This window comes from Protomyctophum bolini (assembly GCF_963924005.1).
Source record: "Protomyctophum bolini genome assembly, chromosome: 7".
Taxonomy (NCBI): Eukaryota; Metazoa; Chordata; class Actinopteri; order Myctophiformes; family Myctophidae; genus Protomyctophum; species Protomyctophum bolini.
Genome location: NC_137868.1, coordinates 1,581,113 through 1,603,521, shown reverse-complemented (window position 1 = coordinate 1,603,521; position 22,409 = coordinate 1,581,113). Strand labels below are relative to the sequence as shown.

General features: G+C 45.1%; 1 protein-coding gene and 1 long non-coding RNA gene across 2 annotated transcripts; both read left to right on the top strand.

Moving 5' to 3' along the window:
* Positions 1-5,786: 5,786 nt before the first annotated feature.
* Positions 5,787-9,833, top strand: LOC308318242. The gene is made up of 3 exons (XR_013964340.1): positions 5,787-5,862; positions 8,215-8,296; positions 9,789-9,833. It is a non-coding gene; the product is annotated as an uncharacterized lncRNA (long non-coding RNA).
* A 1,407-nt stretch (positions 9,834-11,240) lies between these two features.
* Positions 11,241-22,153, top strand: LOC308317944 (NACHT, LRR and PYD domains-containing protein 3-like; the record flags this gene model as incomplete). Its single annotated transcript, XM_080767290.1, has 8 exons — positions 11,241-11,349; positions 14,564-14,599; positions 14,736-16,473; positions 16,565-16,735; positions 17,106-17,276; positions 17,425-17,598; positions 17,741-17,796; positions 21,630-22,153. Exons 1-8 carry the CDS (start codon positions 11,319-11,321, stop codon positions 22,151-22,153), a joined length of 2,901 nt encoding a protein of 966 aa, XP_080623416.1. The 5' UTR covers positions 11,241-11,318.
* Between the last annotated feature and the right edge of the window lie 256 nt (positions 22,154-22,409).

The following is a 22,409-nucleotide window of genomic DNA, read 5'->3' as shown; positions in this document are numbered from 1 at the left end:
CTATGCCTAAACCTAAACTTATTCCTAACCTTAACCTCAGTAAAACTATGCCTAAACCTAACCTTATTTCTAACCTTAACCCCCAGTAAAACTATGCATAACCCTAAACTTATTTCTAACCTTAACCCCCAGTAAAACTATGCCTAAACCTAAGCTTATTCCTAACCCTAACCCCAGTAAAACTATGCCTAAACCTAAACTTATTTCTAACCTTAACCCCCAGTAAAACTATGCCTAAACCTAAACTTATTTCTAACCTTAACCCTCAGTAAAACTATGCCTAACCCTAAACTTCTTTCTAACCTTAACCTCAGTAAAACTATGTCCCAGAGGGCAAGGCCGCGTGCACGCATCCTCCTGGGTGACAGCAGACTGCTGGGCGAGCACTGGCGCTGTGGCATGGGGGTCAGATCAACATGATGTAATGCACTATTTACTGGCCATATATGGAGTGTGGCTTGAGCGTACAGGGTTTGATGAGGTCAGATCAACATAATATGCAATGTATAAGAACAGGTCAGCTCCATATATGGAGATCTTAAGGGTAGCATGCGGCGGGGGCAATGTCTTGAGAGTACAGGGTTTGATGAGGTCAGATCAACATAATATGCAATGTATAAGAACAGGTCAGCTCCATATATGGAGATCTTAAGGGTAGCATGCGGCGGGGGCAATGTCTTGAGCGTACAGGGTTTGATGAGGTCAGATCAACATAATATAGAATGTATAAGAACAGGTCAGCTCCATATATGGAGATCTTAAGGGTAGCATGCGGCGGGGGCAACATCTTGAGAGTACAGGGTTTGATGAGGTCAGATCAACATAATATGGAATGTATAAGAACAGGTCAGCTCCATATATGGAGATCTTAAGGGTAGCATGCGGCGGGGGCAATGTCTTGAGCGTACAGGGTTTGATGAGGTCAGATCAACATAATATGGAATGTATAAGAACAGGTCAGCTCCATATATGGAGATCTTAAGGGTAGCATGCGGCGGGGGCAACATCTTGAGAGTACAGGGTTTGATGAGGTCAGATCAACATATGGAATGTATAAGAACAGGTCAGCTCCATATATGGAGATCTTAAGGGTAGCATGCGGCGGGGGCAATGTCTTGAGAGTACAGGGTTTTGATGAGGTCTGGCCAGTTACATTAACACCAGTCCAGGGTGTTCGCTGTGATGTGACCTAGATCAAACTAAACCCGAGGTTTCCTCAGAGAATAGGAGACCTGCTTGTGTACACAAAGAGATGACACTGGGATGAATGGGAGCAGGTATGTGCCTTGAAGTCCGGCCTCACAGTACAGTATATTACACCAGATCTAATGAAGTCCGGCCTCACAGTACAGTATATTACACCAGATCTAATGAAGTCCGGCCTCACAGTACAGTATATTACACCAGATCTAATGAAGTCCGGCCTCACAGTACAGTATATTACACCAGATCTAATGAAGTCCGGCCTCACAGTACAGTATATTACACCAGATCGAAACTCCCGCAGTATACGAAGAGATCACGTACATTTGTGTACTATTTTTGAGGGGCGCCATATAGCCCCTCCTATATACACAGGTTTGTCTTTAGCTCAAAGTTTGTTTAGTAAACACATTGACAATGATGCAGGGGAAATGAGGGTGACTGTGGCTCAGGAGGTAGAGCAGGTCGTCCAATGATCCGTGGGTCGGCGGTTCGAATCCCGGCTCCTCCTCCTCCTCCTGTCTACATGTCGAAGTGTCCCAAGACACTGAACCCTATACACTGCCTCCAATGAGTCGGTCGGTGTGAGCTCGCCACCGTCGGTGTGTGAATGTGAGAAGTGAGGACGCTGGCTTCGACTGTTCGCCGCTTCACCTCCCGATGTATGAATGTATGAATGCACCATTGTACAGCACATAGTACAGTACACAGTACAATTATCAATTATTATACAATTATCATCCTATGTTATCATCTCTATGATGTGGGTCACCTGGAAATGTTTGGAGGCAATTTGAGTTCACCCTCTTCTCCAGATGACCACTGTAGTCATCGCTGGAGAATTGCATTAGTAAAAGTAACGTGCCAGCACCATCGTGTGGTTAGAACATGCTATTGCATAGCAGTCGTAACAAATTCAGCTCTATGTATAAACCAGAGAGTGTCACACTGTGTTCTTGACTCCAGTGAGTCGAGGTCATTATTTACACTACTAAAGTGGTTCTCTCAACATAATAGGGTCTGGGGGTCCTTGGGGGGGGGGGGGGGTACCAGGTGGTCCCCAAGGGTCCTTGGGGGGTCCCAGGTGGTCCTTGGGGGGTACCAGGGGTCCCCAGGTATGTCTGCAGAGAGAGGGAGAGAGTCACACTGTGCTGTCATTTGACTCTAACATCAAAGACTTCCTACTGCTTTTAATATACGTATACTCATAGAAATGTTGCCTCATATATTCATAGAACATAATTTGTAATCAAACTACAGCATTATAATCAAATGTGTACTTAGTGTAGTTACTTACAGTATACTTTGCCTCAGTTTTAATCAACTTCAGAGAGGCCTCTCTGAAACAGGCCTATATTGTATAGAGTCAAAGTGAAGTTTACTAAGTATTGAGGGTTTAACACGGCTGAAGTAAAATGAGACGTAAAGTAGCATATTTAGAAAATGTTTCAGATGTCAAAGATGAGATGATGGAATGGAAGATGATGGTCATGGAAGGAGAACATAGCTTCATGGCCAAAGATAATAAACGTCAAAATTGAAAAGAAAAACAGTCAAAATGACCTCTCAGAGAGAGAGAGAGAGATGGAGAGAGAGAGAGAGAGAGAGAGAGAGAGAGAGAGAGGGGGACAAAGTGTGTGTTTGGAGAGACTGCGTACTAGGTGCCGGTCATACTTTATTTCTTTTTGAAAATCAAAATGCTTGGGTGTCTATTTTGTGTGTTTTTATTTATTTATGGAGAATTCAAATATGAAATTATTTTTTGGATAGGACAACTCTTACCTACATGGATTTGCATTTTTAAATAACTAATTGTACCCGTTCTACCTCATTTATAAGATTTAAAATCCAAAGGAAAATCTAACATGTGGGGTGTCTAAATTATTTGTTTTTTGATGGAGAATTCAAATATCACATTATTTGTTGGATATTCTAACCTACATTATTTTGTACTTCTAAGTTGCATATTTTGCCCGTTTTAACCTCTTTTTAGGATTTTCAAAGACATAAAGGAAAGAATTTACTGACTGACTGACCCCAGGCCAGTGGCAGGTTGACTTCAGTATCTGTACTGTACTGTCTGACTGACCCCAGGCCAGTGGCAGGTTGACTTCAGTATCTGTACTGTACTGTCTGACTGACCCCAGGCCAGTGGCAGGTTGACTTCAGTATCTGTACTGTACTGTAAATGGTAAATGGTAAATGGTGCATTTATATAGCGCCTTTATCCAAGGCGCTTTACATAGATTGTGCATTACATTCACCCATTCATACACCGATGGCAGCGGAAACCATGCAAGGCACCAACTAGCACATCGGGAGCAATTAGGGGTTCAGTGTCTTGCTCAAGGACACTTCGACAGTAACTCTGGGGGAGCCCGGGTTCGAACTGGCAACCTTGCGGTTCCCATCCAGGCACTCTACCCCTGAGCCACCGCCGTCACCACTGTCTGACTGACCCCAGGCCAGTGGCAGGTTGACTTCATTGTGTGTACTGAAGTCAACCTGCCACTGGCCTGGGGTCAGTCTGTACAGTACAGTACACACACTGAAGTCAACCTGCCACTGGCCTGGGGTCAGTCTGTACAGTACAGTACACACACTGAAGTCAACCTGCCACTGGCCTGGGGTCAGTCAGTCAGTACAGTACACACACTGAAGTCAACCTACCACTGGCCTGGGGTCAGTCAGTCAGTACAGTACACACACTGAAGTCAACCTGCCACTGGCCTGGGGTCAGTCAGTCAGTACAGTACACACACTGAAGTCAACCTGCCACTGGCCTGGGGTCAGTCAGTCAGTACAGTACACACACTGAAGTCAACCTGCCACTGGCCTGGGGTCAGTCAGTACAGTACACACACTGAAGTCAACCTACCACTGGCCTGGGGTCAGTCTGTACAGTACAGTACAGTACAGTACACATACTGAAGTCAACCTGCCACTGGCCTGGGGTCAGTCAGACAGTACAGTACAGATACTGAAGTCAACCTACCACTGGCCTGGGGTCAGTCAGTCAGTACAGTACACATACTGAAGTCAACCTGCCACTGGCCTGGGGTCAGTCAGTCAGTACAGTACACATACTGAAGTCGACCTGCCACTGGCCTGGGGTCAGTCAGTCAGTACAGTACACACACTGAAGTCAACCTGCCACTGGCCTGGGGTCAGTCAGTAAATTATTTCCTTTGTCTTTGAAAATCCTAAAAAGAGGTTAAAACGGGCAAAATATGCAACTTAGAAGTACAAAATAATGTAGGTTAGAGTTGTTCTATCCAACAAATAATGTGATATTTGAATTCTCTATAATTTATACACCCCACATGTTAAAATTTCCTTTGGATTTTAAATCTTATAAATGAGGTAGAACGGGTACAATTAGTTATTTAAAAATGCAAATCCATGTAGGTAAGTTGTCCTATCCAAAAAATAATTTCATATTTGAATTCTCCATAAAAAAAACACACAAAATAGACACCCAAGCATTTTGATTTTCAAAAAGAAATAAAGTATGACCGGCCCTACTGTGTGTGTGTGTGTGTGTGTGTGTGTGTGTGTGTGTGTGTGTGTGTGTGTGTGTGTGTGTGTGTGTGTGTGTGTGTGTGTGTGTGTGTGTGTGTGTGTGTGTGTGTGTGTGTGTGTGTGTGTGTGTGTGTGTGTGTGTGTGTGTGTGTGTGTGTGTGTGTGTGTGTGTGTGTGTGTGTGTGTGTGTGTGTGTGTGTGTGTGTGTGTGTGTGTGTGTGTGTGTGTGTCGTGAATGAAACCTCTTCTGTACAAAAACTGTTAGTTTTCAGGAAGTGTCTAAAATAAAAGGTCATTCCCACTCGCCCTAAAAGTACTTATATTATAAAATGTGACCAGATTTGACTGGGAAGGGGAATCATAGCTTCAAATGGACATATTGGTTGTTCACCAGTTTTGGAGATATGGCTTTGTAAGACATACAGGATACTGTGTTTGCGTAAACAGGCCTTAAGGTAAACATCAGCTTATCTCAAGAATTAGTGCAATACAGTATATAAGTAATAAGTACAGTATTGCATGCTGTTGGACGCGTAACCATGAGCTGACATTGAGCTTGACATCTATGCATGTTTTATGAGAATCATAACACAGACCTGTCTGTCTGTCTGTCTGTCTGTCTGTCTGTCTGTCTGTCTGTCTGTCTGTCTGTCTGTCCTGACCGCTAAGACATTACAGGCGAATGCAAATGCTCAACTTATGTAATTTAGAATATAGCATTTTATGTAGACCGCACAATACAGTTTCATTATATAGATATTCTACTGTTAGGTTATTGTGTGTGTGTGTGTGTGTGTGTGTGTGTGTGTGTGTGTGTGTGTGTGTGTGTGTGTGTGTGTGTGTGTGTGTGTGTGTGTGTGTGAGAGAGATTGTTTTGTGGGGTGGGGCTGGGGGAACAGGTCCAGTCTGTGACCCTCCCTCAGACAGGTAGAGAGGGGTGGGTGGGGGGTGCAGAGGAAGGGGCCGGCCCGAAACCGCTGGAGTGACCCGTGGAACCAGTCTCACAAGATGCATCTCTCCTTCTACCCCCCCCCCCACGCTCATTCACAGCATATTACCTCATAAGACACAGCTGTGTGACTGCACAGACTTTCCTTCTACACACCAGGAGAGACAAACGGCTAGACCGTCGCACAGGTAAGAACTCTGCAAGATCCAAACACTGATCAGAAGAAGGTTTAATTTAAAATATATATCCTTTATTTACCCAGGGTATAGTAGCTTATACCACAATGGTCATTACCAGCAACGCCCTGCACATAGAAACACACACACACACACACACACACACACACACACACACACACATATGCTGCACATGGTTAAAGGAGAATTCCATGCTAGAAGGCTTTCTTACCTTTCTTTACCTTTCTTTGTAGTTGTTACGTCCTCACCAAAGAGGTCCAGGTGTTTTCTGTGCAAAAACTCCTTTTTGGCTATTTCCCCTACCATAAGCCCACAATGAATTGCATTGAATTGAATGGATAATTGAATGGATGTTGTGCTAATTTGTTTATTTCCATCTAAATAAGTAGTAAAGTGTTGCCGCTTGGGATATTATTTACATTATGAAGAGAGGATATATATACACAACAAAAATAATAATTTTGAGCGATGGAAATAAGCGAATTAGCACAACACCCCATAGCCCCATTCAATTCCCATTACATTCAATTCATTTAGGGCTTATGGTAGGGAAAATAGCCAATAAGGAGCTTTTGCACAAAATAACACCTGGACCTCTTTGGTGGGGACGTAACGACTACAAAGAAAGGTAAGAAAGACTTTCAGTATGGAATTCTCCTTAACACACAGGAGGAAAAAAACATAGCACATTGATGACACATAGGCTACTACTTGACATTACTATACAGGGTGTGTTTTTGCTTGTTTTTCTGCTTTCCTTTAAGCCAGTTAAAGGTTGTGAGTGATTTCTCTTTGGTTAAAATAAGTGTTAAAAAGCTCTATATGGCGATAGTACTCATTGCAGTAGGCCTATACAGTGTTTGTTCAGTAACGGGATCAAGTATCCACGTCTCGCCAGCTTTTTGTTAAACAGAAAATGCAGGTTTTCAGAAAACCGAAACAGAAACTGGGACACCAGTTTTATCCAATCAGGATAGAGGACACAGTTGTTTTAACTTAAGTTGTATGAAATACTTGCCATTAAATTAATATAGTGGTTGTACTGTAACTGTATTCATTGATTGCCTGAGTCCCGTGGTGGGAGTTCTGCTCTGGTTTTGGTGAGATATTAGTTCCTACTGTAGATCTGCCATATTCAAATATATGCATATAGGTTTAATAGTCTCAGTTCTGTTGTTGGCCTCCGAATGGAGAGCTTACAGTCAGTAGTGGAGAGGAGGATCGGGGATAAGCTGAACTCCATGCTGGAAAATCCCTCCCACCCCTTCCATGGTGTGCTGCGGGAAAGGACGAGCACCTTCAGCAGTAGGCTCACACTCCCCTTGATGCGCACGGAACGCTACAGACAGTCCTTTATGCCAACTGCCATCACACTACACAATACACAGTAGCATTAAGAACTGCCCCCCCACCCATATGGTCCTGGTCTTGTGTGTCTTGTGTCCTCTGTGTCTGTTTCTTGTGTTTTTCTGTCTGTCCAATAGTTTTGTAGGTTTTAGTTTTTAACTCTATGCACTTTGCTGTTGTAACACTGCAATTTCCCCTCAGGGATTAATAAAGTATATCTCATCTCTCATCTCATCTCATCTCTCATGCTGTGAGCTTGTAGATCTGCCATTTTCAGATCTCCGATGCATATAGAGCGTCACAGCTAGTCCCTCCCCCTTTCAGAACGACGAGTGGCCCAGGAAATGAATCTCAATGCATTTGTCCCATAGGCATTTCTTAAATTATTTATTTAAAGACCCCTTTAAGCGTCGTACGAAGCCAACTCTTGTCGTGACAAATCATGACAACAAACACACACAATATTTTGGACCAAACAAATAATTACAAAGAAGAAAAACAACTGTTTGGCCAGAAATATTGTGTTTGTTGTCACTATTTGTCACGACAAGAGTTGGCTTCGTACGACGCTTAAAAGGTCTTTAAATAAATAAAGCACAAAATGCCTATGGGGACAAATGCATTGCGTTTTCATTTCCTGGGCCACTCGTTGTTCTGAAAGGGGGAGGGACTGCGACGCTCTATACTATAGGGTTAACTCTGTTGTGAGCTTGTAGATCTGCCATTTTCAGATATCCGATGCATAGGTGTCATGTGGCCTATAATCATTTGGGCTTGTTTTCATAGAGCCGGGGCTGGTTGATTGTTTCTCTCACAAAACCTGGCAACACATGTTGTTGATCACATAAGTGATTTTGGGCTTTGTTTTCTGTGAAGTGGCTTGTACATATTGATAGTTGTGGCAGTTAGCCGTTAGGTTATCTGCAGTCTACCAAGCTGTAGATTCTGAACATTAATTGTCTTCCTTGTATTGAGATGTATTTATTTCACTTTCAGGTGAAACCACGTTGACACCACAGATGTTCTTCAATGAAGACCCTCTGATGAGCCTCATGACCTCGTGTCCTTCTCTATGAAGGTAAGATTGCATCTGAATTCACCAGCCTAGCACAAACTGTTAAAATGTCGTATACATTTTAATATTTTGTACATTATCTGCTCAGCCAATCAAATCATCGCCATTGGGTGCACACATTGCTCAAGCCAAGAGTAATTAATGTTAACTCCATAGACACATACAGAACACCTGGGGGTCTATTAGAGTAATGTTAACTCCATAGACACTTACAGAACACCTGGGGGTCTATTAGAGTAATGTTGACTCCATAGACACATACAAAACACTCTATTAGAGTAATGTTAACTCCATAGACACATACAGAACACTCTATTAGAGTAATGTTGACTCCATAGACACATAGCCAACACCTGAGCTGGTAGATCTGCTATTTTCAAAATATATGCAGGCCTGGGTTAAATCTCTAAATGACTCTTTACCATAATAACGGCAGAGCCTCTCTACTAATAAATAAATACTAATCAAACGCAGCACGCGGAGTCAGTTCAGTCAGTCAACCTCAAGGGAGGTCTTGCCCTGCTCAAAGGCCCTTACTATGCTCAAGGGGTTAACATGGAGTCAGTTCAGTCAGTCAACCTCCAGGGAGGTTCTTGCCATGCTCAAAGGCCCTTACTATGCTCAAGGGGTTAACATGGAGTCAGTTCAGTCAGTCAACCTCAAGGGAGGTCTTGCCCTGCTCAAAGGCCCTTACTATGCTCAAGGGGTTAACATGGAGTCAGTTCAGTCAGTCAACCTCCAGGGAGGTTCTTGCCCTGCTCAAAGGCCCTTACTATGCTCAAGGGGTTAACATGCTGCATTACTATGTGGGCGTATAAGTGTGTGCAAGTCTCACACGTCATTCGCCGATGCGGCAGTCAGCTGACTAATTGGGCGGGCTACTTAAGCTCACCAGACTCCATGCTCCTCCTGCCTTCCTCTGCTCATGGTTCCCGGTTGTATGTGATGTTTTCTCCCACCACCACCACCCCAGCACCACCGGTGGGCTCTGCTATCTATGCTCCCCATGGGGGGGGGGTTATTGTATTTCTATCTCCCTGCTCTTTATGTTTTATGTTGTTGCTAATCATGCCGAGCAGGGAGAAATCCAGCAGAGCCGAACGCCAAGTCAAATATCATATGCACACTTGTTACTCATTCTGCAATAAATATTGTTTAATCTATTCGTGAATTGTCTGACTGAACTAATAAATGAATAGTACCAATACAGAAAGGACAGTATAACTCCTCAAGTGAGAATTCAACCATTCAGTTATATCCCCTCACTGTACGATTAAATAAATACTACTAGTAATACAGAAAGTAGTAGACTAATTCCTCAAGTGAGAATTCAACCATTCAGTCATATCTCCTCACAACAAGACAGACAGACAGACAGACAGACAGACAGACAGACAGACAGACAGACGAGTAAAATTATCCTTACAGATTCAAACAAGTGACTTTATTTTTGTACCCCTTTCTCTTTCTTCACACCAGTCTCCTCCTCTTGCAGACATTTAAGCGACAGCTGCTACTGATGTGAGCTCCACGTTGAACTGTCGGTAAGTTACTGAGATAAAAACATGTAATGAATGAATGACTTTGCAGTTGAAGTTACCAACATAAGATCCAGGCTTCGTCCGTTTCTGTACCTGACCAGCGTTATATTAATGGTTCTGTACCTGACCAACGGGCCCTACGGCATTATATTAATGGTTCTGTACCTGACCAACGGGCCCTGCAGCGTTATATTAATGGTTCTGTACCTGACCAACGGGCCCTGCAGCGTTATATTAATGGTTCTGTACCTGACCAACGGGCCTGCAGGGTTATATTAATGGTTCTGTACCTGACCAACGGGCCCTACAGCGTTATATTAATGGTTCTGTACCTGACCAACGGGCCCTACAGCGTTATATTAATGGTTCTGTACCTGACCAACGGGCCCTACAGCGTTATATTAATGGTTCTGTACCTGACCAACGGGCCTACAGGGTTATATTAATGGTTCTGTATACCTGACCAACGGGCCTACAGGGTTATATTAATGGTTCTGTACCTGACCAACGGGCCCTACAGCGTTATATTAATGGTTCTGTACCTGACCAACGGGCCCTACAGCGTTATATTAATGGTTCTGTATACCTGACCAACGGGCCTGCAGGGTTATATTAATGGTTCTGTACCTGACCAACGGGCCCTACAGCGTTATATTAATGGTTCTGTATACCTGACCAACGGGCCCTACAGCGTTATATTAATGGTTCTGTATACCTGACCAACGGGCCCTACAGCGTTATATTAATGGTTCTGTATACCTGACCAACGGGCCCTACAGCGTTATATTAATGGTTCTGTACCTGACCAACGGGCCTACAGGGTTATATTAATGGTTCTGTACCTGACCAACGGGCCCTACAGCGTTATATTAATGGTTCTGTATACCTGACCAACGGGCCCTACAGCGTTATACTAATGGTTCTGTACCTGACCAACGGGCCTACAGGGTTATATTAATGGTTATATTGGCATATATTGGCCTTTGGCAGACTTCAAATGAGCCATTTTAATCGCGATTAATCGCGATAACTCCAGGATATGCCCACCACTAATATATATATATATATTCTGTCTGTCACTGTTCACTGCCTTGCCCAAGGGCAAGCCGCGTGTAGGAGTGTCAGCCTACCAGAGACGTATTTTTTTTTTTACATTTATATATTTTTTCTCTTATTTTTTGTAACATTAACTACAGCTTGTGATCAATATTTTCATACCCAGAGCTTTCTGTTTGTGTCAGGAATAAACCATGGATGGACTTAAGGAAGAGGAACGTATCTTGACAACTCTCAACGATCTGTCAAAAGAAGAGTTTAAGGAGTTCAAGTGGCATCTGATGAAGCTTGCTGATGTTGACGGCCGGAAGGCGCTCCAAAGATGCAACCTGGAATTCGCTGACAGGATGGAGACAGCGGATCTGATCGTCCAGAACTACACTACTCATGCAACTCAGATCGTGGAGACTGTCCTGAAGAAGGTCAAAATGACTGATCTACAGGAGAACCAAACCAAAGGTAGGTGAAGACAAGGTGTATATACTATAGTCAGGGGATATTCATACAATCTGGGAATACATTTCTTACCAAGAACTTTCTTCATATATACTTTCTCCATTATTATATGGGGACTAGGTTGGTCTCCCCTTGTCCCCCATATATGGGGACTAGGTTGGTCTCCCCTTGTCCCCCATATATGGGGACTAGGTTGCTCTCCCCTTGTCCCCCTTATATGGGGACTAGGTTGGTCTCCCCTTGTCCCCCATATATGGGGACTAGGTTGCTCTCCCCTTGTCCCCCATATATGGGGACTAGGTTGGTCTCCCCTTGTCCCCCATATATGGGGACTAGGTTGGTCTCCCCTTGTCCCCCATATATGGGGACTAGGTTGCTCTCCCCTTGTCCCCCATATATGGGGACCAGGTTGGTCTCCCCTTGTCCCCCATATATGGGGACTAGGTTGGTCTCCCCTTGTCCCCCATATATGGGGACTAGGTTGGTCTCCCCTTGTCCCCCATATATGGGGACTAGGTTGGTCTCCCCTTGTCCCCCATATATGGGGACTAGGTTGGTGGAGGGTGTGTAGAGCCCAGGATCACATTAGATGATTGACACAGGGGTGAAAAATGGGTTACAAAATCGTGGGATAAAAAATATATTTAAGAAAACAAAAAGGGAAGAACTTTCTTCACCAATGTGTTTGTAAAGGTGTCTACTAACATATCCCACATTGGTTTATATTCAACCACCCTAGGGGAATTTTTGACAGCTGCTGAAAGTTGATATACCATACAACCATTATAAGGCAAAATGTTCTAAATTTCATCATGCTTTAAGTAGCATGTGACGTGTCAAACTAGGGCTGGGCATTACTGCTGTCAGCCATCCTGTCAGCCTGTCAGCCTGTCAGCCAGCCTGTCAGCCTGTCAGCCTGTCAGCCAGCCTGTCAGCCTGTCAGCCAGCCTGTCAGTCAGCCTGTCAGCCTGTCAGCCAGCCTGTCAGCCAGCCTGTCAGCCAGCCTGTCAGCCTGTCAGCCAGCCTGTCAGCCTGTCAGCCAGCCTGTCAGTCAGCCTGTCAGCCTGTCAGCCAGCCTGTCAGCCAGCCTGTCAGCCAGCCTGTCAGCCAGCCTGTCAGCCATCCTGTCAGTCTGTCAGCCAGCCTGTCAGCCTGTCAGTCAGCCTGTCAGCCAGCCTGTCAGCCAGCCTGTCAGCCAGCCTGTCAGCCTGTCAGCCAGCCTGTCAGCCAGCCTGTCAGTCAGCCTGTCAGCCTGTCAGTCAGCCAGCCTGTCAGCCTGTCAGCCAGCCTGTCAGCCAGCCTGTCAGTCAGCCTGTCAGCCTGTCAGCCTGTCAGTCAGCCTGTCAGCCAGCCTGTCAGTCAGCCTGTCAGTCAGCCTGTCAGTCAGCCTGTCAGCCTGTCAGCCTGTCAGTCAGTCAGCCTGTCAGTCAGCCTGTCAGCCTGTCAGCCTGTCAGCCTGTCAGTCAGCCTGTCAGCCTGTCAGTCAGCCTGTCAGCCTGTCAGTCAGCCTGTCAGTCAGCCTGTCAGCCTGTCAGCCTGTCAGTCAGCCAGCCTGTCAGTCAGTCAGCCTGTCAGTCAGCCTGTCAGCCAGCCTGTCAGTCAGCCTGTCAGCCTGTCAGTCAGCCTGTCAGCCTGTCAGCCAGCCTGTCAGCCAGCCTGTCAGTCAGCCTGTCAGCCAGCCTGTCAGTCAGCCTGTCAGCCAGCCTGTCAGTCAGCCTGTCAGCCTGTCAGCCAGCCTGTCAGCCAGCCTGTCAGTCAGCCTGTCAGCCAGCCTGTCAGCCAGCCTGTCAGTCAGCCTGTCAGTCAGCCTGTCAGTCAGCCTGTCAGTCAGCCAGCCTGTCAGCCTGTCAGTCAGCCTGTCAGTCAGCCTGTCAACCAGCCTGTCAGTCAGCCTGTCAGTCAGCCAGCCTGTCAGCCTGTCAGTCAGCCTGTCAGTCAGCCTGTCAGCCTGTCAGTCAGCCTGTCAGCCAGCCTGTCAGTCAGCCTGTCAGCCAGCCTGTCAGCCTGTCAGCCTGTCAGTCAGCCTGTCAGCCAGCCTGTCAGCCTGTCAGCCAGCCTGTCAGCCAGCCTGTCAGTCAGCCTGTCAGCCTGTCAGCCTGTCAGTCAGCCTGTCAGTCAGCCTGTCAGTCAGCCTGTCAGCCAGCCTGTCAGCCTGTCAGCCAGCCTGTCAGCCTGTCAGCCAGCCTGTCAGCCTGTCAGTCAGCCTGTCAGCCTGTCAGTCAGCCTGTCAGTCAGCCTGTCAGTCAGCCTGTCAGTCAGCCTGTCAGTCAGCCTGTCAGTCAGCCTGTCAGTCAGCCTGTCAGTCAGCCTGTCAGTCAGCCTGTCAGCCAGCCTGTCAGTCAGCCTGTCAGCCTGTCAGTCAGCCTGTCAGTCAGCCTGTCAGTCAGCCTGTCAGCCTGTCAGTCAGCCTGTCAGTCAGCCTGTCAGCCTGTCAGCCAGCCTGTCAGTCAGCCTGTCAGCCAGCCTGTCAGTCAGCCTGTCAGCCTGTCAGTCAGCCTGTCAGTCAGCCTGTCAGTCAGCCTGTCAGCCTGTCAGTCAGCCTGTCAGTCAGCCTGTCAGCCTGTCAGCCTGTCAGTCAGCCTGTCAGTCAGCCTGTCAGTCAGCCTGTCAGTCAGCCTGTCAGTCAGCCTGTCAGTCAGCCTGTCAGTCAGCCTGTCAGTCAGCCTGTCAGTCAGCCTGTCAGTCAGCCTGTCAGCCAGCCTGTCAGTCAGCCTGTCAGCCAGCCTGTCAGCCTGTCAGTCAGCCTGTCAGTCAGCCTGTCAGCCTGTGTGAAGAGAACCCTCCCTATGATTGGCCACCATTGAAATAATATCTGTGTAATATTTTGAACAGTATTTCATGGATTTTGGAACGTCTGGTATACCACCCAATACAGTTTTTGAAAACGCACATTAATCTAGTGATATTTATATTTAGCATAGTCATCGTGACTTCGTCATGAGAAATTGGCCTTTGACGTTAACGAAAACAACACCGATATGAGGACCATGTTCTATAACATACACTTAATGATGTCATCTTGTCTTTGGTCATTTAGAAACTACACAGCAAGGTACACTGTAAAATACACTACTGTACTACTACTACACAGCAATCCATTGCATGAATGTTGTTACTTAGATAATGACAATAGAGCATCAATACATACTAACGTATAATGACAATAAACAATAGACAAACTAACGTTTCACTTCATTATCCTCCTCTCCTTATTCAGGACCTGAACGTCCATCACAAGACTCGGCTAGCACGGGTGAGTAAAGAAACTTAGATCAGGTTCTCTACCTTTGTATCTCCAAGTACAGCAGTACACCTTCCCCACCTTCATCTATAATGATGTCATTCTATAACACATACTTAATGATGTCATCTTGTCTTTGGTCATTTAGAAACTCTTGCTCAGTGTATAGAAGCGCTCAAGTCTAATCAGAAGAAGAAGATTCAGCGTTTGAATCACTGGAGCTCAAAAGATGTAGCAAACCCACTTGTGAGTGGCATGTTCACAGAGGTCTACAACACAGTGGGAGGCAGTGGACAGGTCAATAAAGAACATGAGATCAGGCAGATTGAATTGGCATACTGCCAAACAGCTGGACCAGAAACACCAATCAACATGGACGACATAGTGGAACCTTCACCTGGACAAAGTGAACAGATCAAAACAGTGGTGATGACAGGAGCGGCCGGCATTGGTAAATCAGTACAAGTTCAGAAGTTCACTCAGAACTGGGCAGAAGGCAAAGCCAACCAGCATGTCGACTTTGTGTTTCCATTCACTTTCCGAGAGTTGAATTCGGAGATGAAGGAGAACAAGGAGAACAAGTACAGCATGGAGGGATTTCTTCATCACTTCTTCAGTGAAACCAAGGAGATAAAGATCTGCACCTTCCAACAGTGCAACATTCTGTTCATCTTGGATGGGCTGGATGAATCGAAGCCAGCTCTAGATTTCACTGTGAAATGGACTGATCCGATGAAGCCAAACACAGTGCACGTTCTCCTGACAAACCTCATCAGTGGGAACTTGCTTCCAAATGCCAAATTCTGGATAACCTCACGACCTGCAGCCGCCGGCCAGATCCCTTCTGTTGACAGGGTGACAGAGGTGAGAGGGTTCAAAGACCCTCAGAAGAAGGAGTACTTCTTCAAGAGGTTCCCTGATGAGCAGCTGGCCATTCAAATCTACTCTCACATCGAGACATACCGAAGCGTCCACATCATGTGTCACCTCCCGGCCTTCTGTTGGATCACTTCTAACATTATGGAAGAAATTGTGAGGAAGAAAGGAGCGCTGCCAAAGACCCCGAGCGCCATGTACTTCTACTTCATTGAGATGCAGTCCAGACACACGAATGCCAAGTATCCTGACAGGAAACAGTATGATGTCATTCTCTCTCTGGCGAAACTGGCTTTTGAAGGGCTGATGAAAGGCGACCTGATCTTCGAGGAAGAACACCTGACAGCGTGTGGCATTGATATCAGCGACGCAGCAGTGTACGCAGAACTGTTTGGAGAGGTTCGCGGAACAAGGGACAAGATGTTCTCCTTTGCCCATCTGAGTGTTCAGGAGTTTCTGGCTGCCCTCCACGTCTTCATCACTTTCATCAACACTGGTGACAATCTACTCTCAACCTCCAAGAGGTTATTTGGAAAGGTTTTCAAATCCAAGATTCATCACCTCTACCAAAGTGCTGTAGACGAGGCCTTAAGGAGTCCAAATGGACACCTGGACTTGTTCCTGCGTTTCCTGATGGGCCTCTCTTTGGACACCAATCAGAAGTTCGTACAAAAGCTCATACAAAAAGGGAAAAGCTTCCAGACCAATCATAAAACCATCAAATACATCAAGGAGAAGATCAAAAAGAATCCATCTCCAGAGAGAAGCATCAATCTGTTCCACTGTCTGAATGAGCTGAATGATCATTCCCTGGAGGACGACATCCAACAATACCTGACGTCAGGACGTCTCTCCACAGACAAGATCTCTCCTGCTCAGTGGTCAGCTATGGCCTTCGTGTTGCTGTCTTCAGGAAAGGAGCTGGACGTGTTTGACCTGAAGAAATACTCTGCTTCAGAGGAGGCTCTTCTGGGGTTGCTGCCCGTGCTCAAAGCCTCCAAGAAAGCTCTGTATGTTCACTGATAACTGGATACATTTCAAATATTATTTGATCTTTATTTAACATCAAATCTAATACATGCATCACTATTGTTTCTTCAGGCTGAGTGGCTGCAACCTGTCGGAGAGATGCTGTCAGGAGTTATCGTCAGCTCTCAGCTCCAGCTCTAGCCTGAGAGAAGTTGACTTGGGCAATAACGACCTTAAGGACTCTGGAGTCAGCCTTCTGGCTGAGGGACTGAGGAGTCCACACTGCATGTTGGAGACTCTCAAGTCAGTATCCCTGAAACTGGGTTCAACTGTGTTAAAATAAAACAAAAGTTTTTAAAATCAATGGAACAAAATATAACATTGTGAAACTGTGTGTGTGTGTGTGTGTGTGTGTGTGTGTGTGTGTGTGTGTGTGTGTGTGTGTGTGTGTGTGTGTGTGTGTGTGTGTGTGTGTGTGTGTGTGTGTGTGTGTGTGTGTGTGTGTGTGTGTGTGTGTGTGTGTGTGTGTGTGTGTGTGTGTGTGTGTGTGTGTGTGTGTGTGTGTGCGTGCGTGCGTGCGTGCGTGCGTGCGTATATGCTATTTATTTTATTATATGATCTTTATTTTCCAGAAGTCTACTGACTAAATGCTTTACCATTACTGTTTCTTCAGGCTGAGTGGCTGCAACCTGTCGGAGAGATGCTGTCAGGAGTTATCGTCAGCTCTCAGCTCCAGCTCTAGCCTGAGAGAACTTGACTTGGGCAATAACGACCTTAAGGACTCTGGAGTCAGCCTTCTGGCTGAGGGACTGCGGAGTCCACACTGCATGTTGGAGACTCTCAAGTCAGTATGCCTGAAACTGGGTTCAACTGTGTTAAAATAAAACAAAAGTTTTTAAAATCAATGGGACTAAATATAACATTGTGAAACTGTGTGTGTGTGTGTGTGTGTGTGTGTGTGTGTGTGTGTGTGTGTGTGTGTGTGCGCACAGTTTGTCAGGATGTCTGGTCACAGAGGAAGGCTGTTCTTCTCTGACCTCAGCTCTGCGCTCCAACCCTTCCCATTTGAGAGAGTTGGACTTGACCTTCAATCATCCAGGAGAATCAGGCGAAGCGATGCTCTCTGCTGTTGTGAAGGATCCACGCTACAGACTGGACGCTCTTAGGTACGAGAGACTTGGTGTGTGTGTGTGTGTGTGTGTGTGTGTGTGTGTGTGCGTGCGTGCATGTGTGTTAATGTTTAATGGTGTAAAATCATAGTTCATATTATCATAGAGAATATTGACTTTGTCTCTCCTCAAACTCCAGTGTGGACCACGGTGGAGAGTGTTGGCTGACACCAGGCCTGAGGAAGAGCATGACGAGTAAGTTTATATTCTGTTTCATTCATTCAATCAAAGCATCACATCCAGCTATTTCATCAACTGATTTAATTTTATTTAGATTTATTTAAGCTAATAAATGAATATAAAGATCTGCTAGAATTGCTCATGTTTTCTCCCACTCTTCGTCTGCTAATCGTTTACTTTTGGTTAATCGCTACTGTGACCTTTTATTACGTTCTGAGACCAGATTCTACAAATGTCTTCTAAATGTCTTCTAAAACAGTTTTCTATGTTAGTGGTGCTCAAACTATTTTATGTCAAGGACCCCCAGAATTATATGTAATTGGCTACGGACTCCCATCTGAAAATATGTTGTTCCAGGGACCCCCCAGAAGCAAAGATTTTAGTTGTAAATTTCGATGTGTAAGTTTATATATTCAAAGATTTGCACACGATTTTTCAAAAATAGCTTGCCAGGCTATGAGCTTGGCAATTATAAATCATTATAAAAGAATGGTTAAAGTTGTTTAAATCTAAGCGACACAGACATGTTCTGGGTCTTTATGAGTCACAACGCGTAACAATGCATCAAACCACGTGACAACACGCGACAAGGTTGTCTCCAAATATTATATATTCCAAACATGAAAGTATTCTGAGTCACCCCTGGGTTGCCACACTCACTGTGAGAAACCCTGTACTAGAAATCAGTCGTTTTTCGGTAAGTCGTCAGTCTGCATTTTCGGAAATTTTCTGTTGAAGTTTAAATCTGAAACGGAAGATTGTGTGTTCCTGAACCAATCAGAGCGTTGCATCCCTTCTGGCTATGGGACGTTAGTGTTTACGCAATTATTTTGTATTCATGTGAGGCTCGACACGTCATCACGCAGTTTTCATTCAAAGGAAGTTATTCAAATTAGATTTTTATGGACTTTTTATGTAAAAATAAATAGACAAAATTTGGAAATTTCCCATTGTTTTGGCATCTATTGTTATAGGTATTCCCATATGATGACCACAAATATTCTCTAAAAGTGTGAAAAACGTTTTTTTTTATTTCACTACATCATTAAGAACAATGCAGGATGTTATAAAAACGTAATATTTATGAAAAACAATGCAGGATGTTATTAAACATGGGATATAAAAGGACCCCAAAATTGAAATTGGCTGTCGACCCCCATCTGAAAATATGTTGTTACACGGAACCCCAGAAGCAAATATTAGAGTTAAAGACGTTTGCTGTGAAAGAATATAGGCTACCTTCAAAGATTTGCATACTTTTTCACGATAAAACAAAAGAAATAGCAGATCTACAAGCTCTCTGTGCCGCGCTATGAGCTTGTAGATCTGCTATTTCTCAACAGCTAATGTGGTTAAAAGTTAAGGTGACACAGATGTGTTCCAGGTCTTAATGGGTTAACCCATTGAGACCTGAGACCAGATTCTTAATGTTTTCTAAATCCAACAGTTTTATGAAAAACCTTAATATTTTTCTATATCAGAACTATTTCATGTAAAGGACCCCAAAAACTCTTACTACTATTGTAATTGGCCTGCGACCCCCATCTGACCCCCATCAGCCAGGGACCCCCCCCCACATGTTATAAAACATGGAATATAAATTAAAAACAATGCAGGATGGAAAAATGTAATTGGCCGTCAGCCCCCATCTGAAAATAAGTAGTTCCATGGACCCCCCAGAAGCAAAGATTTGAGTTAAAAACGGTCACTGTGAAAGAAGATATATAAAAGATTTGCACCCGTTTTCACGAAGAAAGAAAATAGTAAAAAAAAAAAAAACATTGTTATAGGTAGGCCTATGCCCATAGGACCACAAATATTCTCTAAAAGTGTGAACATAAACATACTTTTCATTTCACTACGTCTTTAACCCATTCTGAACGGGAACCCATTTTGGTGTAAGCATTATGTTATGCTTTAGCTATTGAAATATAGCAGACCTACAAGCTCATAGCGTGCCACCGAGTGGCACACTACGAGCTTGTAGGTCTGCTATTTTTTGAAAAATCGAAGAACTACTGACATTTTTAGAATCTGATCTCAGGTCAGAATGGGTTAAGAACAATGCAGGATGTTATAAAACATGTTATATAAAAGGAAATTGGCCGTCGACCCCCATCTGAAAATATGTTGTTACACTGCAGACCCCCAGAAGCAAATATTAGAGTTAAAAATGTTTGCTGTGAAAGAATATATAAAATATTTGCATATACGTTTTCACAATTTAAAAAAATAGCAGATCCACAAGCTCTTAGCGCAGCACTCTGTGCCGTGCTATGAGCTTGTAGATCTGCTATTTCTCAACCGCTAAAGTTTAAATCATGGTTAACGTGGTTAAAAGTTAAGGTCTACGAGCTTGTAGATCTGCTAATTCTCAACAGCTAATGTGGTTAAAAGTTAAGGTGACACAGATGTGTTCCAGGTCTTAATAACCCATTGAGACCTGAGACCAGATTCTACAAATGTTTTCTAACAGTTTTATGAAAAACCTTAATATAATTCTATATCAGAACTATTTCATGTCAAGGACCCCAAAAACTCTATTGTAATTGGCCTGCGACCCCCATCTGACCCCCATCAGCCAGAAGAAAAGATAGGGTATGAGTCATTTATTTTGCTGTGAACGAATATTCAAAGATTTGCACACGATTTTTCGACGCGCGTACACACACACACACACGCATGAATGCACACATGCACAGCACACACACGCAAAAAAGCACACACACGCACGCACGCGCACATGTGCACACACACACACACACACACACACACACACACACACACACACACGCACAAACACACACACACGCACATATTTCATGTAAAGGATCCCAAAATATGGCCGCCGAGCCCCATCTGAGAATATGTTGTTCCAGGGCCAAATCAGCAGTAGATTTAGTCGAATAAAATGATACACACACGCACGGACGCGTGCACACACACACACACACACACACACATGCGTACGTACGCACGCACGCACGCGTGCGCACCAAAATCAGGCATTATGACGCCTTACAGGCAAATTACTGTAGATTTAGTCGACTAAAATGATACACATGCACACACACACACACATGCACAGACGCATGCACGCGCACACACACATGCGTACGCACGGACGCATGCACACACACACACACAAGAACACACACACAGACGCTCGTGTGCACACGCGCACATGCATACGCACACACACATTCACACACAGACACGTGCACACTGCACACACAAGCACACAACACACACACACACACACACACACAACACATGCACGCAACCAAAAGCATGCATTATGACGCCTTAGAGGCAAATCAGCAGTAGATTTAGTCGACTAAAATGATACAGATGTGTGCGCATACACACACATGTGTATGCACGCATACACACACCATGCACACACAAGCACACAACACACACACACAACACATGCACGCAACCAAATTCAGGCATTATGACGCCTTAGAGGCAAATCTACTGTAGATTTAGTCGACTAAAATGATACACACGCAGACGCACGCACACACACACACACACACACACACACACACACACACACACACACACACACACACACACACACACACACGCACACAGACGCAGTACACAGTCCTTGTAGCGCCTCTTTTGTCCACCAGGGGCGCGCTTTGCATCGTGCAGTTGGCCATAGAGGACGTGGCGCGGCAGGCGGTGCACAGACACGTGTGCGCGCGCACACACACACACACACGCACACGCACACACACACACACAGTGTCAACATCATTATTATTATTATTATTATTATTATTATTATTATTATGTGTGATTGTAAACTGGTGCTGTATTGTTATTGTTCTCATCAGATGTGTGTGAACTCACTCTGGATCCAAACACAGCACACAGTCACCTCTCTCTGTCTGAGAACAACAGGAAGGTGGAAGGGGTGGACCAGGATCAGAACTATCCTCCTCATGCAGACAGATTTATGGACCGCCGTCAGGTGATGTGTAAGGAACCACTGAGTGGACGCTGTTACAGTGAGGTACAGTGTAGTGGAACGGTTGGGGCAGCAGTGACACACAGACGTATCCGCAAACGGGGTGATGACAGTCTGTTTGGATACAATGACCTTTCATGGAGTCTGTTCTGTTATGGTGATGCTAAACGCTACTCTGTGTGGCACAATAAGAAGAGAACTGTCCTCCCTGTCAGTCCCTCCTCCTCCAACAGAGTAGCAGTCTATGTAGACCATGCTGCTGGCACTGTGTCCTTCTACGCAGTGTCCTCTGACACCCTCACACACCTGCACACCTTCCAGTCCACGTTCACTGGACCACTCTATGTTGGGTTCTGTGTGGGGGTGGGGGGGGGTTCAGTGTCTCTGTGAGAGAACCTCTCTATGTTGGGTTCTGAGTGGGGGGGGGGGGGGGTTCAGTGTCTCTGTGAGAGAACCTCTCTATGTTGGGTTCTGAGTGGGGGGGGGGGGGGGGGGTTCAGTGTCTCTGTGAGAGAACCTCTCTATGTTGGGTTCTGAGTGGGGGGGGGGGGTTCAGTGTCTCTGTGAGAGAACCTCTCTATGTTGGGTTCTGAGTGGGGGGGGGGGTTCAGTGTCTCTGTGAGAGAACCTCTCTATGTTGGGTTCT